This window comes from Linepithema humile, chromosome 4, assembly GCF_040581485.1.
Source record: "Linepithema humile isolate Giens D197 chromosome 4, Lhum_UNIL_v1.0, whole genome shotgun sequence".
Taxonomy (NCBI): domain Eukaryota; kingdom Metazoa; phylum Arthropoda; class Insecta; order Hymenoptera; family Formicidae; genus Linepithema; species Linepithema humile.
The window spans coordinates 3,257,292-3,277,542 of NC_090131.1; the positions used below are offsets into that span (position 1 = coordinate 3,257,292).

At 31.7% G+C, this 20,251-nt stretch overlaps 1 protein-coding gene across 4 annotated transcripts; it reads left to right on the top strand.

The window, feature by feature from the left end:
* The first annotated feature begins 1,442 nt into the window (after positions 1 to 1,442).
* On the top strand, positions 1,443 to 20,143 carry LOC105672256 (protein croquemort). 4 transcript variants are annotated; one of them, XM_012367064.2, is made up of 10 exons: positions 1,443 to 2,139; positions 7,242 to 7,487; positions 11,217 to 11,383; positions 13,854 to 13,998; positions 14,637 to 14,840; positions 16,170 to 16,381; positions 16,750 to 17,212; positions 17,452 to 17,525; positions 17,644 to 17,857; positions 17,943 to 20,143. In XM_012367064.2, the coding sequence occupies exons 2-10, from the start codon at positions 7,377 to 7,379 to the stop codon at positions 18,069 to 18,071; spliced, it is 1,719 nt and encodes a 572-aa protein (XP_012222487.1). In that variant the 5' UTR covers positions 1,443 to 2,139; positions 7,242 to 7,376; the 3' UTR covers positions 18,072 to 20,143. The 4 variants fall into 4 exon arrangements, with proteins under 4 accessions (XP_012222487.1, XP_067210702.1, XP_012222488.1 ...); XM_012367065.2 differs by lacking the exon at positions 1,443 to 2,139 and adding an exon at positions 3,434 to 3,790; XM_067354601.1 differs by lacking the exon at positions 7,242 to 7,487.
* The last annotated feature ends 108 nt before the right edge of the window (positions 20,144 to 20,251 follow it).

Genomic DNA, 20,251 nt, shown 5'->3' on the forward strand with positions numbered 1-20,251 from the left:
ATGATCGACACGGTATATGTAAAGACGCAGCTACTTAGATCTCTCGACGTGCGCGCAATTATTGATGACGCAACATGATCAACTGTAAGATCGCAGCGATACACTGTCCTTGACAGTCGCGGAAATCATAGCAATGTCGTACATTTTTTATTGTGAAGAGCGCACTTATAACGCACTTCGAACGGTGTCATTATAGATCCTGAAACTGACCTACAACAATTCTTGATAGTTTACAAATAACTACCGTAGGCGATTAAATAATTATTTTTTTAACTTCTAAAAGAACTCAAAGTTATAATTATTGTTGACAGATTGCAAAAAAATTATGTTATTATTCAATTAGTTAACATATTTTTTTAACTTCTAAAAGAACTCAAAGTTATAATTATTGTTGACAGATTGCAAAAAAATTATGTTATTATTCAATTAGTTAACAATTTGCTTTTAATATATTCACTTTTATATATATATATTATTTTATATTTATATATATTTATTTAATATATTTTTAATATATTTACTACAATTAAAAGATGCAGCAATATTCTTAATAATTACATAGCACATCAATTATATAATATATTGATATAATATATCAATTTTAACATTCTCACACTTTAAATTATTAGAGTTATGTTCAATTTTTCTTAGAATTACTGCAGTATAGTAAGTATTCCTCAAATTATAGTGAAGTTGAGAGCGCCCTTGAGTTATAAATATACATAACGCAATGAGAAGCACAACACACAATTTCTTCAGACCAATGTGTGTATATATTCAATATGCTTATAAAAACTAAATCTTTTAAAAACGTTTCATTAAAATAAAACCAAAAATTGTAATGCCTATAAATAAGATTTTAATAAGTCTGAATGAAGCCAATAGACATCAATTCGTCACCGTAACGATCGATAATAACCCGATATAATGTATCTACATATAAGTATACGTCAAATTATACCTATATACAAGAAGCTACTGACGCATCTTTTTGTCAATGTATTTTGGAATTCAATTAACAAGTACAAGACGCTCTATTTCAATTTATTTCTCAGTGACAAAGAAGATCAAAGTTTCTATTTATCGAATACTAGAAAACTTTTATCTATCACTCGACTAATTAGCATAAAAGAGTACTGTAATATTATTTAATCATATAAATAAAACATATATATACACGTAATTTCAAATTAAAAGTTATTAAAAATTTGCACGCTTTAGCGTCAGAAGAAAATATGTAAAACTTTTGAGAAAATTTGAACAAAGAGTCACCCAGCCCTCTATCTATTCGTCCAGTTCTATTTGACAAAGCCTTCGTGAGTTCTACTTGATGACACTGCCTATTGACTGAAATTCCACACTTAACCGCAGACGATACTAAACACGCTCCCACCCAGCCTTTCTCGAGCATCGTGTACGACGAGCTCCCAGTCTTATCGCTTCGACGCTTACGCAGCTGGTTCCATACCTAATTTCCATACTATCGTCGCCATTACTTGAATCAGTTTCGTTACGCGCGCTGGCGTTGCAATAAAGTCGTATTTTTCTCGCTGAATAATTTTTTATTGTGTATTCGATCGATTTATGAATGAAGCAATTATGCAATCGTGAATCGCCGGATCAGATTGTGAGGTTAATCGAGGAAGCGAGAAATGCGAATTCTTCGCGCACGCCGATAAACAACATAACTAGTGCAACAAGAGTTAAAAGAGAGGTGGTTGCACTTTAGAGGCTACCTGCCGAGAGCGTGACTGCCCTCGTCAGGGTCGTGTACTACAGTCTCGAAGACGCAGTGTCGTCGACAGATCGGGAATCACAGCGCCGGCGTTTGCTCTTCCCGACGAATGACCGGCAGACCTCGAAATAACCGGTAAAACGAGAAGGAAAACGTTTCTACATAGTGCCAGGATGTTAGAGAGCGTTTTAAATAGAAAATATCAGTGAGCAAGTAATGAAACCATGGCGGCGAACGATAGACGGAAAGAATAAGAAAAGCAAAAGTGTAAGACCTGTGGCGCATAATCTCGAACGCTTCATCAGACAGCACGCGTCGATGAGTTCAGCTTCATCTCCACGTGGAATTTGAGGAAAGTAGGTCGAGAGCGAGGATCGAGCGGGGTTCGTGCATTTCGGCCGCAAGTGAGTTGAAAGCGATTACTTAAAGATGTGAGGAGCGTGTCGAACGATGAACAGTGGGCGTGTCGGCAGACGTGTAATTGCGAAAAAAAACCCTTTTGGTATATTATATCAACAATATATGGTTCCGCTCTTATTAAAAGACGTCTAGACGTATGACTCGCACTACTTTAATTGTCCGACAGAGATCATTTTTATTTAATATTCAATTATTCAATAAAACTGAATACTTGATAGCGCAATATTAGGTGCGCAAAGTAATAATTTTTCTAACAGTTAAGAATTTCTACTAATTTGGACTAACAATTATATTTTTTTTCTATAAACATGTTTCAGTATAAAAAATTAATTTATTTGCAAATCTTCTCCTGTTGAATTACGAACATTAACATTAATCGGTTGATCGTTAGATCATTATCTTCATCTCCTGAGTTCTAATTATAGACAAAGAGAAGTGGCTAAAGGGTGCGTACAAAGTGCAAAATCGGATTACTTCCATTCGATACACTGACGCGGTTCGACCATGCGACGATAATTTATTCACGGTTACATAAGACCACGATATAATGAAACCAACAACTGTTTGTCTTATTCATAGGCTCGTTAAAACTTTCTTTTTGGATCGTATATCATTTTTTAATTTATCAAGCGCAAATTATAATTATAATTAAACCAACTGCTTCACACATGTGTGATGCGAAAATATAAATACTTTCACATGCGGTTCATGCAATTCTCTTTGTATGGATATTATTTCATATAGCAGACGTCCTTCATAAGGAAAATTTATGTATATGTATTCGCCTTGAGACGTGAGTACAACTTACTCACACAAACATTATCAATACATATTCAACAAACAAGCAAAAAATTCATTTTAACACTATTGACTTAATTAGTGGGAACAAAGTCTAAGTGTGAAGAAAATGTACAAAGAAATTTCTCATGTATTCTTGAAAGTTAAAAATATAAGTAGTGTAGGATTATAGAAATTCAATAATTTCATCTAGCTTTATAATATTATTTTCTGAAAAATGTATCGTATTTCCTTTGTATGATAACCGAATTGTGGCTGGTAAATCAAATTGTGGTAAACATGCCGCTGATTTTCACTTCGTGTACACTGTTGATAATATTTACTCTCCTTGTAAATATCATCATTTCCATGATATTTACGGACGGTAATCGTTTTGCGCTGGGTCACGAAAATGAAGAATTTACAGAGCAGACATGCTGAGTCGCGACAAAAGAATTTAATCCGGCAGAAGGTCAAAGTTCTCCACGTGGTCGCGTTTCATCCATGCAACAGCTAATTGAGCTGATAACCATAAGGGGATTCTGAAAAGGAACAAGGCGCGGTCGGGAACAAGGGTGTAAGGGACAGAGACGGTCGGAGGAAAAATCTACCTGGAGTGGGGATACGAGATGTTAGATGCTGCCTGTTGATTCACAGTGCTCGTCAGTAACAATCGCGTCGCGTATAGAAACGCATTTCGGACGCGTGGACTACGTTAGTAGTTTTAAATGGAAGTCATTTAAATAACAATATTTTTTACTAAATTTCTATTCACCTAGTAATACCAAGCCAATTTTTCGTGTGCGTTAACATCCCAACGTTGGAAAGTAAACAGGACAAATTTCTGCGCATTAAGAAGTGAGTTCAAAAAGTCAAAAACTTATTCATTTTTAATTCTGGAATCTACGTTTGAAATGACGATAACATTTTGTAGTTATAAAATATTTATCACTACAAAATGAATCATAATGGTGTATGTCAATACGTACAAAAAAACTTTAATATCGCAAAAAAGAAATTAACGAGTTGCTTTTATTACTATTGATTGAATATTTTTATATAAATTGTTATTAATTTATACTTTGGTGATTTCAAAGTTAACATTTCTATAAAGTTATTATTCTTAAAGATACAAACAATTATATATCTGTCAGTTTGACAAACAGCATTCTTATCAAAAATTGTTTTTTTTAAAAACATAAACAATTATATACGTCTGTCAGATATTTCATTACGTTTCATCATTATTCAATCATTTCCAAGTCAATATAACGATATAACAATTACATGGAAATTATATATCTTAATAAACAGTAAGCTGCTATTATTGCTATTGATTCAATATGTTTACTTACGTAAATTGTTATTTGCATAAATTGTATAACTTATCCTCTGGTGATTTCAAAACAGCATTCTTATGCTCTAACTAGACCGGAGGATGATCTTACTTGTGGCTTATCTGAGTGCATAGTTTGACAGGTTAAAATTATATTAAAGTTGACTTCCAATTGTATTAACCATATCAAATAATTTTTTTTATCCAATTAAATCGATTCGGTCGGTCTGTCAAACTATGCACTCGAATGAGCCACAAGTAGGATCATCCTCCGGTCTAGTTAGGGCATTATAAAAAATTATCTTTCTTAAGATTATAAATAATTATACACTTGTCAATTGATTTCAAAATGAGCATACTTATAAAAAATTATTTTTCTTAAGATTATAAACAATTATGCATCTATTTTGTTAATTTCAAAATCCTTTTTCCAATCTTTGCTTAGCGCTAATTAATAAATGTATTTTTTCCATAATATTCTTTCAAAAAACTTTAATAAAATATCGCAACCATTTTTGGAACCAAACTAATTAAACTAATTAAAAACTAAAAGAACTTAAAAGAACATATAATATCACCACCTTTTGTAATATTATCATATAACATTTCATTAACACCGTAATTAATACAGATATATATATATATCTGTATTAATTACGATGTTAATAAAATGTTTATGTGTTAAATATTAAATAGATGTGTTGAGAGAAATATATATGAATAATTTATAATATTCATTTACATAAATTGTCATTTACATAAATTTAATTCTGATTTTTTATGTACCATAATCTAAAAGATTTGTCCCAGAAGTTTGTCTGAGCTCATAGACAACAAATTATTTTATATTATGAATTATTCATATACATTTCAACATATCCACGTTTTCCAAGGTCCATCATACTCTATATTCTCTATAAAATATTATTAATTAGGTTCCTAGATTCTTTCTCAATCTCCTTTTGTGAAATTATACATTTACAATTATCAATTTTATTAATAAATAAATCTTTCTGGCATTATAAAAATGATAAAATAAAATAATATCGTCAAAGACAGCAAAGACTGTTACATAAGACATTGCATAATGTAAAAAGTGAATTATCGGATAATTTGGGTAATAAATCTATAATCGTTATGCAAAAATCATAAAATTATATATTATAAATCATCGTAAAAACATTATTAATATGAAGCGAGTCGTATTCGTCGCATAAACTGTTATTAACATATATACGTTTAATTGTTCCAGTTAATCTGAAATAAGAAATCTTCCATCTTGTTTATCCTTTTATGAAAATTTTTATATAAATTTATATGCGATAAATTACAAAGCCACTCGTCAAAAATCAACTTTACTTTTGCACGCCACTTTGTTTTCTAAGTCCGAGAGTGTATCATTTTCAATCAGAGGTATTTATTACTTACAAATATTAACTTGGAATTATTGAACTTTGTTTGCATATTGCTAAAGGTGCACATTTGACATATCATTAAAATTAAAATGTAGAAAACAAAAATAAAACAATGAGAACTATGAACTATAGAACTATATGTTTAAAAAGAAGAAATAAAGTAAAGAAAAAGAAAAATACATAAAAAAATATTAAATCTTTCCAAGTAAAATATGCTTTTAAGCAATTAAGAAGTGATTAAATAAAATTTATTAGTAGCTTTTAAACAACATAAAAATGATGAATTTAATTGAGATAGAAACGATGAAAAATTGCATACCAATCTGCACTTTAATTATTTATATATATATCTAAATCTTAATAATTAACTTATCTATTATATATTTCCAATTGTTCTCTTTACGATGTCAATTTAAACATTACTGTTATTATTTGTTCCTGTATACTCTAAATTATACTCGTTTGTTCAATGATTGATACATATCAAGTTATTAAATATATAATCAAATTGACATGATGATATTTTTATATCAGAGATACCAAAAATTCAATTGTAAAAGTCAAATAAACAACTTCAATTTACAATTTTTTATAATTTTGTTTCATTATTCTTACATACATATACTACTTTATATATAGACATAAATTATGTATAATTAAAAGTCTTTAATTATAAGTAATGTTAATATTCGTTATTTAAAGCAAATTTTGTGATTGATTTATTATTATTATTGATTACATATGTCCATTGTATTACCAATTATGTAAAGGATTTGTAAACGAAGGACAAATCGCGTTTAGTATTCTATCGCGATTCACTAACAAGGCGTATGCGTACATATAATACGTAAATAACGAGTCGAATAAAATTGGAATATCTCACAACAGCAACGATACTTAATCGCTATCCTTTTGACATTTCTGTGTTAAATGTCGTATATAAATATTTTTCTCTCTACAGTTACACAAACACAAATATAAATATACGAGTCTAATCTTTAATACGCGATATAAATATTTTATTTTTTGCGATTTAATGTGATTACGTATGCAATTTTGCATTAAATTTATATTCGTGTAAACGGATAAAAAAGTATATAAATATTTGTAACTCGAGAAAAGCATAACAAAAATTACTTTACACATGTTTATTTTAAGTCATAAAAAAGAAAAAAACTATTACTACTACTTTTCTACGGAGCTTTGAAATATATCGATTATATTAAATTATATTGACTTACATTTAGAAATATTTATGCAACCTTGAATCATGAATTTTGCTCGGCATTATTTTGATGTTTACTCCACTTTACATTTTCAAAAGAAAAATTTTCTTTAAAATATTCACAAAGATCTGGCATGCTAGTTGACAAGCGTGAACTTAGGCGTATCTATTCATGGCGACGCCTACGCGTTCTTGGTCGACAAGACTAGGGAACGCGTAAGAAACACGCCATGCATACACAGTCACTGGCGCGCGCTCACGAACGCATAGGCGCGCGATTGCGAATCGTAAATTCGTCGTTGACTGGTAGATTAGATACGTTTTATCTCACAGACTCCAAAGCGCGGATTGCTGGCCGGAAAACCGCGAGAGTGAGAGAAGTGATCGACGAAGAGGCCGGTCGCTGCAGTTCAGGGTGCACATGTTGAAGAGACGGCGACCAGTTTGTGCGGAGATACGCGCGACGCTATGAGACCGAACAAGTCGCTCAGTTTTGGCATCCTCGGGCTCTTCCTGATAGCCCTTGGCAATGCCATCTGCTTTCTATGGCCAACGATTTTCCATCATATTCTTCAAAAAGTGAGTGCGGACAATAATCATTGTGTTTAGTTTATTTTCCAAATATTAGTATCTTTTCTCTTTGGTGATAAAACTGGTTTGAGCGTGTTCCACGGTCAAGCTCTTATAACGCGATTACTCTCTCTTTCTACGTCTCGTAACATTGCCCTGACTTATTTGCTGTCGATACCTAAATCAGTTACCGTTTGATAAAATAAACGAATTTGTATGATAATTATTAACGATACATATCTAATCTCTTGTATATCAATGATATGAAATGCGATCACATTATTTCTAAATCATAATTAATTTAACCCTTGAGAAGTGTAGTAGTTTAATTATTGAAAATTTTACACATATTCCCAGACAGCATAAAACATCCTGGGATCATATTGTTAAACAATTATCTTGATGTCCTGAAAAATGTTTTAAAATATCCTAAAAATATCCAAGATGCCTCTCGGAAGTTTTATGTTATCTGGGGTTAAGAGACAATTAAAAGATAAGACAGTAGATAAAAAATTCTCTGTCACATATTACAATCATTAATGTTTTATGTACGAGAGAAACTTATTGATTTATACTAGCACTTTTATCTTCAAGTTTTTTAACTTCTACAAAACAGACGGATTATATTTTAAATCAATACATATACAAAATGATTCAAAACAATCTAATGTCTTCGAAATGTCATATTCTTTAACGATTTCTAACACAATTTTTTTTTTTGCAAAATTTTGTTCAAAGCCTTGGAGTTCAAAGTCTTGTAGTTATAATTGCAAATAGTTAGTTATTCACGAATTCGCGGGCAAATAGGGACGCGCAACCCTAACAGCACATGTAGATACTGAGAACAATCTGAGAATATCGCAAAAGTATAATTGTAATATTCTCAGAACATTCTCAAATATACTGCGATGTACGTAGTACGTTCTAGGAATCATTGTATGTCCGCGGTACCATCTTCCATAGAATTTCGCAGGAAGGTCTATAGTTTAAAGACAGTATCAAGATAGGATAAAAATGGGAATGGTGCAGTAGGTCACATATACATGCACACATTTACACAGCCAAGTGCTGAAACGCGCGCGCGTTCATATATTGTATAGGATAATTTAGATTAGGTTAATTAATCAGTCAATTTCTTATTAATTGATATTTTTATTTCAAAATTACGACTGTAAGCGTAAAAATATTTACATAAAACTTACAATATAAAATAAAGTTCTAGAAGCCTAAGCTAGAAAACTTCAAAGGAACGATACTGCGAACTAAAAACAGTTTTATGTTAAATCATCTTTTTAAGACATTGTTTAAAAAATAATTAAGAAAATGTATTGTATATTTAACCAAGAACCAAAAAAGTGAGAGGCAATTGTAATGCAAGTTTACGAACATAACCTTAAAATATTTTAAGCAAAATAATTTAACAAGTACATAAAAAATAATAAAAATATTACAAAAATCATATACAGACACTATCTAGCTCTTACACTTTATTCACTATTGTGTGAAATAAAACTTAAAGGAAAAAAGGATTACCTTCGATATCAGTAAAACCTCGGATACGTGGTGTTGCGTGGTGTCACTTGATGCCGGGCAAGCAGGGAAAGGAATTACATATGTAAATGGCGCAGGTTAGTGCTGGTCTCGTCAAACCTGAGATTATACGCGCGCGATAGAAGTGCGTACATATCACTTCCGTACGTTTGAGTCAAACCTGAGATTATACGTGTGCGAAAGAAAACCGAATAATACTGCAAAAGATATTATAGGATTGATCTCAGTATTTAACGGATAATCACAGTAGAATGAGTATGGAAATGGGATGATACGCAGAATATCGTGTGCTGTTAGGGAACGTATAATGACTGTCAAGTGTTACCTACAATCTTGTGTGTTATATCGTTTCTGCCTGCTGTATCGGACTCGTGTGAGTAGTTAACTGTTTTCAAATATAACTGAAAAATTAAGCTGCGGCAAGCAAAATTTTGCAAAAAAAATCATCTTAGAAATTGCTCAAGAATATGACATTTCAATGATATCAGATTGTTCACCTTTATAATATATGCTGCTTAATACATATATTTAATATATCCTTGTTATATAATGATTATCATCTAGTACTAGCCCATCTTGTTCTGTGTTTTTATTTTATACTTCGGATAACCTCGTCTTCTTGAGTTATCATCGTTTCCTGCAGCGTAATAACTATATTTTCAATTTTTTTTTTTTCTTATCGTAAAATAACACCATTTATGCCATTGACTTTTGATTAGCCAGTTATCGATTTTTTCGAAGATAAATACACTTCTTTCATTCGCGATCACAGAAAATGAATCACGTCTATTAACGCACCAGGCATCGTGCTTGGATCATTCGTTAAACTGGTCCACATACTATGCATTTAGAGACTGGACACTCGCCTCGGCGCTACTCTCTGCCCGATTGGAAAAGTGGTCGATTGTCCCACTAATTGGCGTTTCTCTGTATTGCAATCCGTCGCGAACGACTTCACGCCATTCGTAACACCATCGCACGCGAATAATCTCTATGCTGATAAAGATAGAAAAAAAGGCATGGACATGTTATTATTATATCATGTTCGGCTGTCTTTGTCTTTCTTTATCAGCCTTTTTCTTTCCTATGAAATTAATTCCGAGATGAATGCAAAGATTTTGAACAGTTGTACGAGTTGATTCTTATTGCTGTCATCTACGATCCGATTCTTATCGTGATCATGACAAGTTAATAACTGATTACTTTTAAGTACTCTATTATTTTTTTGCTTCGATCATGTCAATACGGTAACGATTTTTCCTCATTATATTGTGTTAGAATCAAAATCGTAAATGTAAATCCTCTTGTAAGATATCGACGAGTCGTTATCTTTTGTAATAACTTTGTAATAATCAAGATAAATACTTGTATACTTGAAAAAGTATACATCAGCAGTGTAATATTGACACGTAGAAGAGACATGCAGATATGGCAAAAATTAATTTAAGGTACAAAAGGCTATTAAAAGCCAGAGCCAGGGGAAAGTATTCAAAATATTAATTATTCATTAATGTGCAAACGTTTCACTACATCGGATTCGGCCATCTTCAATATACACGCAATAAATAAAAACTTACGACGACAAACATATGTCATCATATGTCGTTAAACTGCACGCAAAATAGCATAGTTTATTTTGGACTGATAAAACTGAGACTGATATCATCTTTTAAGATGTTACAATAATTATAAATAACTATATGTATTCGCATCGAGTTTTATCTTCTTGACTAACTACATGTAAGATGACAGTCTAATCAGCCAAAAATAAACTTTATTGATTTGCGTGCGGTTAGTGAATAATTAATATTTGAGCACTTGAACCTGGCTTTTAATAGCTCTTTTATATCTTAAAAATTATTGGATTAATATAAGAACCCTTTTCAAAACTATTTATTTGTACTTTGCTAAAAATTAGTATAGTGCTTCTTAGCATAAATCACAAAGCTACTAAAATGTTGTTTCAGTTGTTTCAAAACAAAAGCCATTTGCATACATCCAAAATTACTCACGAGATATTAGGCATGTGATTACCATTACTCTTTTCACAATTGCTTATATCTTTTCATTCTTTTGATATGTAATAATAATTATTATCATATTTAGCGTAATAATATCTTGTAAATCATTTTAGATTGGGTATAGTATTGTAATAATAACTAATGTGCAAAACTTTTGTATAACTAGGAATTAGCTCTTTCACCGACTTCAAGAAGTTTTCCTATATGGAAGGACACCAATAGCTTGCCACCGATGTTCTTAAAAGTACATTTTTTCAATTGGACCAATCCGGAGGAATTGAATGTACGTGGAAAAAAGCCGCATTTTGATCAGCTTGGCCCTTATTGCTTTAGGTAAGCAACCTTCACCTAAATAAGTAATTGCAGTTATTCCGCTTGATTAATAAGATCGCGACAAAATACAGGATGTCCCAGACTTACCGTATCACCCGTTAATGGCACATTCCTGAAGTCATTTGGAGACGAAAATCTTAATATCAAAATGTCGAGGCTACTATAGTATTTGAATGGGAAAGGCTTAAAGTTTACCAATCAGCTTGTCAGAATTTCGCGCGCTCAGGGACATCGCATCTCGAAAGGACCCTTGCACAACACTTTATGTAGCAGATCATACTTCGTGCCGATAGTATTGATTTTCTCTCATGACATGAGAAACGTCATTTGTCAATGGCACGACTGCTTTGACAGTTCGACGCGTATCGTGTTTTAATACAATTTAGAAATTATTATCGTTAGTAAATTCGTCAGCGCGCGAAATTCTGACAAGCTGATTGGTAAACTTTAAGCCTTTCCCATTCAAATACTATAGTAGCCTCGACATTTTGATATTAAGATTTTCGTCTCCAAATGACCTCAAGAATCTGCCATTAACGGGTGATACGATAAGTCAGGGACACTCTGTATAAGAAAAAGAATGTGCTCCTTTACACCGACGAGATCAACATTAATCCTTTGTACAAAATCCATAGATAACCTTTTCTCGCGCATAAATTAATTTGAAGAAATCGACATATTTAACAAAATATTTGAATTTTATTTTTAATTATTATTAGCCAATAACACCTCTGAAATATAAAATTTAGTAGTCATGCGACCAACGCACATGTCTTTCAAGATAAGATATAATTATAATCACAATCGTTGACATGTTCTAGAACAAATAATGTTATATTATTTTGATTAAATTTTCTTATAAGCACGACAGATTTTATAAATATATCTAAATTGACCTCTGATCATTGAGCTAACGAGCCTCTATTATAGAATAAAATTATTTAAAATAAATGGCGTGATATGTATATCATGAAATAAAATTATAACGACGCAAGATTAAGTTGGTCAGTTCGTTTTTGTTGTAATCGGAGCAGCGTTGCGTAACAATTGGTTGCGCTCAGCGGAACAAAGCACTTAGTGAGCGATCAGTAATTATTACCTCTGATTGGAATACCATTAGATATATGAAAGATCTGATAGAATACTCCAATGGCACACACATGAGCGGCCGCACAACCGTTGTGTTTTCTGAACGCAATCATTATCATTGCAACATAATCATTAGCACAATTATTATTATGAACACGAGGAAATAAAATAAACTAAGGACACGCACACAAAGCCTGGCGCGTTTCATGAAAAAAAATATAATAAAGATAAGATTATTCTATCAGACTCACTATACAAAGTTGCACAATTTGATAACGAACTTAATCATGACAATGAAGAAGGAATAGTTAACCTCGCTGTATTGACATCTTAATGAACAATAAAACATCCAGGCCCGTTCGTGTGCGACGCGTAGGCGACACTGTATGAAGTAATTGACTAATTAATTACTTTCTTCTTGGTAGTGGACAAATAGGTAACATGTAATCGCGACTCCTCGCAAATGTGGTCTTGTCCACTCGTGTCCTTCATTTGATTTAGAAAAGATTGGTTTAGAAATAGACTGGTTTAGAAAAGAACTTCGACGTATCAATAAAAACGTCTGGGACATTGAATTACATGTACATGTAATAGTCTCAATGTGTTCAATGATTTATTGCATTTTACAAGAATATTATTTGCAACGTTTAACTAAGAAGATTACATAATTACAAAAAATTATAATCACAAATAAAAGCTAATTTTAAATGCATATTGAAGATCTTTATTTATCGGGTTTGCTATTTTCATCGATCCTTGAATTAAATTTTGATTATTAATATAAATTCACGTATGTTTTCCTTTTGTATAATCATCGAGTCATAAAGACGCGAGTAATTGAACTAAAATAGAATTCTCTTCTCTAATATCTTTCCTCTACTATCGTACTTCCGTTTCTAATCTTACGACTGTTACACAACAAAGATTACACCTTTGACAATAAGAGACATGGTCGTCATCATTGGGCACGTACATCCCTTACGATTGCACAGCAATTGCCCCGTTAATACTAATAAGTAAAATATGTAGGTCAGAGGTCTAAATCATGATCGAATAATCAGAACCAATAAAAAATGCTGCTGATGGCAATTGTATAATTGCTCAGTACTGATAAATATTTTATCAATTTAAATAATTTATGCAGCGACGTGCTAATATTATATCTTTTCTGTGAACTTCATGATTAATCAATATCAATGTTTCCTCATAAATAGAATAAATGCTAATTTGTATTCTTTTTTTTAATCAAAATTATTTACTTTAAATTTATAAATTTATAAGATAAGACAAAAATAAAAGAAATAGATTTTTCGCTATACGAAACCAAATAATATAATGGAAAAACGAAAAAAAAAACTGTTAGTATGATTATTAATTGCAGAGAAGTGAGGCAAAAAGAAAATATTAAGTTTCACCACGAAAACAAAACTGTCAGCTATTTTCAACGAAAATTATGGTACTTTGATGCGGAATGCAGCAATGGAAGTCTCAAGGACGTTGCCTGCCAGTTGGACGTCGTCGCTACGGTGAGCTGACTTATTGCATCTTTTGTCATACGCTTAATATACACACTATAAATTGCATTCTTAATATCAATTGTAACATTGAAAGGCAAGAATATAATTGTGATATCGCACACCCGCAAGAAAAGTGACACAAGCCAAAAATATCAAATTGTTCAGAAAAGAAGAAAGAAGAAATTGCGTTAATAACATTTTCTATCAATAATATTATTTGGTTTTTATCTCAAATTATGTCGCAAATTATAAATCGTCTGAAGCAAGCTTGATTTTACGGAAAATAATTTTACATGTCTATGCTAGGTTAAACAATAATTTTCAAATTAATTACTTACGGCAGTATTAAACATAGCGAACTCACGTCTTCGAATTCAACTTTTATCACTTTTCCTGATTAAAGGCCGATGTATTTAGAACACAATCCGCATATAAAACAAAATTCGAAAAATTTCGACTTGTGTCACTTTCCTTGCGATATATAATCAATGGAAGTTGATACAGCCGTCAAGATATAGCCACCTTACATTCTCTCGCACATTCCAATTTAAAAATAGTAACACGGAAATCTAGTTAACCTGGAAAAAGAAGAAGAACAAGAGACCTTTTCTGCTATGCTAATAACGTCACCTTCGTTTTTTTTACAGTCGGCAGCGCATAAAGTTCGATATTGGGACATCACATTGCAAAAATCTCTGTCCTACCTCTTAAGTGGCAGAAAACTGTACACGTGTAGAACAGTGGACGAACTGCTATTTACAGGTTACCCAGATATTCTCCTTACCATGGGGAAGACTATAGTAAGCAATGAGGATATTCCGGCTTACGACCGTTTCGGGTGGTTCTACTTGGTACGTGTGCAAGAACCACATTTCTCTTTCTTTTTGTACTCGTTTCGTGCCCACGACACAAAAAACGGTCTTGATGCAAATAATATATATATTCGAAAAACTCTTTTGCCGTTTTGTAATTTAATTATAATATTTATTTATTCTCTCCGGTGTTATTTTATCGTTGTTTTTTTATCTCCGATTCTACAAATGGAAAATTTCCGCAAATCAAACAGACATCACCCACTTTTTTTTTTATCAATATCGTAATATCGTAAGCCGTTTTTACCTTGTTCGCAAACAGTTTAATGTTGAAAATATCGATCACGATTAACTGAGACGGAAAAAGGAAGTTTGCTATCGCAGCGAAATCGTCGTTGCTATTGCATATTAGATATGATAGCGATAAAATTTTTCTATCATAACTTATTTTTCTTCAAATTATTCGGTATATCAGCAAAATCTATTTTACTGATAGAATAGATGAATTTTATTGAGTACATTTCTAATAAATGTATTTTGCTAAAATGCAGTAAAATTGTCGCTGCCAATACAAATTTTGATAGCAAAGTAAAAATCAATTTGTTATAATAGCGATATAATTTGCAGATTTAGCAAAATTATTTGCAGCAAATAAAATTAACATCCGTAACAAATCTCTTTGCTATCCATATATAATAACTAACAAGTTTTATTATAATTTTATTGACGTGAAATTTACTGTGTTAGCAAATTCTTTTTTTCCGTATAAAATAAACGTTTTTATGACATTGAGAATCACTATGAGCAATGCGAAAAATGCTATCAGATTAAATTATTTATCAGTTAACATCAAGCAGATAGTGTGTGGAACATTCGAGTGACATGACATTAAACTGTAGTATTAGTTGATGGTAGCGTTTGAAACTAGCCTTAAATTGGTAATGAATGGAAGAGATCGTATATAGGTCGCAGCAAATAAAATGTTATGCATATTGTATGCATGTTATGCATGTTGTGTCGATGCTGCGCTCTGCTCAAATTATCGGGCACTACTATAAATATTCTAATTATCAATGCGAAAACATACTTCAATTACTTCGAGAGAAAAATGGCCGCGATTACATTATGGAAACAAGCGGTTCTCAAAGAGATAATAGTAACTCGTATCGCTCACGCAAAAAAATATATTCAAATGTAATAAATTTTGTCAATGTTGATAAAGGAGTCAGAAATCAAACAGAAACACAATTCTTACCCAATAATATAAGCAAATCACACGCGCACTTTCGGATTCCGATAGAGTTACTAAAAATTAAAAAATCAAAAGAACGTATGTAATTTATTTCTGTGTAAATTTTTTGAATATAGAGAAATGATACGACTGGCCTAGATGGACACTACAACGTAGCAACGGGCGAGGAAGACATCAGCCAATTGGGAATTATAAGAAAATGGAATCATAAAGACACAACAAAGTTTTACAAAAGTCCTTGCAACATTGTCGAAGGCAGCGCGGGTGAATTTTGGTCACCCGGTAGGACGAAAGATGACATTGCTTTGTTCAGTTCAGACTTATGCCGGTTCGTAAAAAATATTATCAAATTTATGAAATAGAACAAAGTATGATGCTTTACGCACTAACAATAACAACTGATAAGAAGTGATAAAGACTTAAATTTAAAAACTTAAAATTAGAAATTTAAACGTAGATTAGTCGTAATAATTATTTTGTATAATTAATACTGTAATTTTATGTCTATCTTATTTGTGATAGTTTCGCGAGACACAAGCAAAATGTTTACTTAATTTTAAGTTGTTGTGTTAATATTCTCTAATCTGTTTGACACCGTTTGCATACTTATTATCAATTTAAAAACTATTTCAAGTAATTGCGCAGAAGTTTATCAACGCATTGCACAATAAACTCGTGACCTCATGTGTGTTCTAGTCCGTTAATATACGAATATGAAGAAACAGTATCTTATTTGGGTATGGAGGGTTATCGATACACTCTTGACAAGAAGACTCTCGAAAATGACACGAGACGACGTTATCCTCACGAGCAGGCGAAATATTTTGAACCTACTACAACCACCGAGGACTTTTTCGCGACAGATTCGGCCGAGATGATGGGAATTACAACTCCCGGAAGTGTCTCTAGTAGCGATAATATATCTGAGAACACAGACGAGTATCGCGACGATGATCCGGATATTATTAACATGGGTCATTGCTACTGCAATGGGGAGTGTATGCCGTCGGGTTTAATGAACGTGACTGAGTGCCGCTATGGCGCGCCGGTCTTCGTAAGTTTGCCTCACTTTTACAAGAGTGATCCCAGCCTTCTCAACCAAATCGAAGGACTGAGCCCTAATGACAAAGACCACAGTTTCTCCATTACTCTAGAGCCCGTAAGTGACTTCTAACGAATTATCAGCAGGACGGTACAATAAATTTATCGTCATAAAAATAACAACGGTCCATCAAAATTTTGCGCTATTGACAAGATATTAATTTTACTATCACCATCCGAGTTACGGAAGATGTGGCTACCACGATAATATTGAAATTTGAAACAATATCGTTGTCATGAAATTTCGTATTCATAACATTGTTAAGATTTCTGTAAATCAATGCGTTTAAATTTCAGAACACGGGAGTTCCTTTAGAAGTAACAGCCAGATTACAAATTAATATTCTTCTACATCCATCAGAGACTATTTCGTAAGTACATTTCAAACAATAAAAAATAATTCTTTAAATCTTTAAAAGAAAGATGGTGCATTAAACTTATTAATAATTAAGATATTCGATTGAATTGAAAAAAGAAATTATTTTTCAGGCTCTTCTACAATGTGCCAAAAATCTACTTGCCTATGTTTTGGTTCAGCTTCAAAGGACAAGTACATGAAGAAATGGCATCTGATTTGAGGAAATTATTAATACTTCCAACTGTGATGCTTTGTACCGGCATAGCTATAGCTGTCATTGGATTATGTTTAATTGGCATTGTAGCTCTACTGTTCCTCAAAAAGAAACGACGTGTACCTGTAACGGTACGTAAATTTAATTTTTTACAATCCTTGTTGCAATCGAAAAGAGAATATTTTGGAGTTATTGCAATCAATACGCATTTTACAGGAACCTCCGGCGGAAAAGGAAGTCGAAGAATCTTCCGAGAAGAAAACAGAAATGGTATATTTAGATAAAGTAAGCAGTGAGGACTCTAACGCCAGAAGCGATCGCCGTTTGTATGCAAAACTTTATTAAACGTTTTTCCGAAGAACTTCGTTTTCTAACAAACGGTGTAGGAAATAAAAATGTGCAATTGTGGACCGAATTTAACACGTACACGCGATTTAAAAGCGTAATCTAAGTGAATTTTCATGTGTCTCAGTTCGAAACTGAATTAAAGCGACTGGACACTGTCCTAAAATATAAATCTTTAGCAAAATGTAAACAACATGTTAATAGAACGTATACATATGCATATAATCATAAGCATTTCAAATTTTCTTGAACGCGTAATGTAAATGCGTAAACAATTTATATAAGTTATAAACTGCAAAAACCACGACTATATATGTTTCTGTGCCATATCATTATGTTTACTCTATTGAAGTAGTTGGAGTGCATAAATCAAACTGACTTGCGTCACTATTTATACATTTATATAATACGTCACTAATATTACGTAAGAAAATAATACTTGAGCTCGATAAAAATAGTAATTTCATATGCATAAACATATTATACAAATGTTATGCAATCTTTTTATCACTAAGCAATGGTTTTCTAATTTTTAAAATTGCATTAAGATATAACTTTTGCTACATAAGTAAAAGTATCGCAACAAATATGCGAGTAAATGTACAGTATAATTATTTAAGCAATGATTATATGCATAGTATAGTTTTTATAACAAAAATATAGTAAAAAATTTCTACTTTGAATTCTCGAGATTTTCCTCGTGTCACGGACGATGGATTCTAGATTCATTGTGATTATTACATTCCTGCATAACGTACGATGTAAACCAAATGATATTATTGTGTTAATGAAGTCAACTTGGTATACTAAGACTAACGATGATTATAGCAAATCTTTAATCATTTCCTTTTCTTTATATAACAATTTTTAAACGCATACTTAGTTGAAATACATTGAGATTCGTTATTCAAAGAGAAGTAAATTGAATTCCATTTACAACTTAATTATTCTAATTATCTATTTTACCATGACATCAGAAATATAATTACCTTATTTACATATTGCATTAAACAAGTTAACTCACACGAATAATAGCAAAAAAATCATTAACACGGTAATTGAATACAATTGATTAAAAGAACAAGTACAAAAATTTTCTAGAATAACAAGCAAACAACATTGCAACGAAACCGAATTTATTTTTTGTTTGAATTCTGGTGAAATGTAGATGTTACATCTGTTGAATTGTTTAGACTTGATTGAGGAGCATAAGATTTGTACACAACGAACCTTATTAATATTTAAGTATGTAGATCTTAAATATATTAAGATATAGAAAATATATATGTAATGTGCTATTCTTGTATGGCAAAGTGTGCCTTGATATTATAAACTGTTATCGTGCAGGTTTGATGTGCTACTCGAATTATGTGCTATGGAACGTGGCATAATTCCTCTCAAATAATGTTTAAAATTAATGTAAAATTATACTTTGAAATTATCTAGAATTAATAGGAGTATACAAAAGTTTCCATTGCTCATGTATTGATAAATCACTGCGAAAACAAAGCGCGGTTGCTTGAAAGATAGCAAAAAGCGGTAGTTAATATCTTAAAAGCCGGAAAATATCTTAAATCAAAATATTGTATTATTTATAAAATATTACTAAAGAAAATTGCCTTGAAAACTTTTGTATACCTCTAATAGTAAAATCCGCCGATCTTCCTTAGGTATTCCTTTGTTATGTTATTATTTAGTGCAGCACGAACCGCTGCTCAGAATTAAGTTATTGTGCCAACTTTTTGTTACGATGCCTCAAGTTGTATGACAGAATTTGTGATATACTCGGAGTTAATTTACTTGTATTGTATAAAAAACAACCATTTACAATTGCCAATGACATTTAGGCTAAGCATTAAGTATTCAATACGAAATCATATCGAATACTCCAAGCAAATCCAGATGTTACCAATCCTAGCGTGACTATATTGTATAAGTTCAATCGATAATATGTAAAAATTTATTATATGTATATTTTATACCCAAATATGAATACGTTGATAGTGGTGAGCGAGCAAAATCGTACGATTTTGTATTGTATTTGAATAAAAAAATCCATTGTTTTTATAATACTATCGATTTGGTATATTATTACATTTCATATAATAAAAAATTTTGAAGTACAAATTATTTTTTATTCAGTAAACGAATAATTTATTTAAATTTTTCCTATATTTTCT

What these genes read in the sequence shown, in the direction of transcription:
- LOC105672256 (XM_012367064.2), top strand. Translation starts at nt 7,377, where the DNA reads ATGAGACCGAACAAGTCGCTCAGTTTTGGCATCCTCGGGCTCTTCCTG. An exon ending in TCCATCATATTCTTCAAAAA is followed by an intron (nt 7,488 to 11,216) that starts GTGAGTGCGGAC and finishes TTGTATAACTAG; the next exon opens with GAATTAGCTCTTTCACCGAC. An exon ending in AACGACGTGTACCTGTAACG is followed by an intron (nt 17,858 to 17,942) that starts GTACGTAAATTT and finishes CGCATTTTACAG; the next exon opens with GAACCTCCGGCGGAAAAGGA.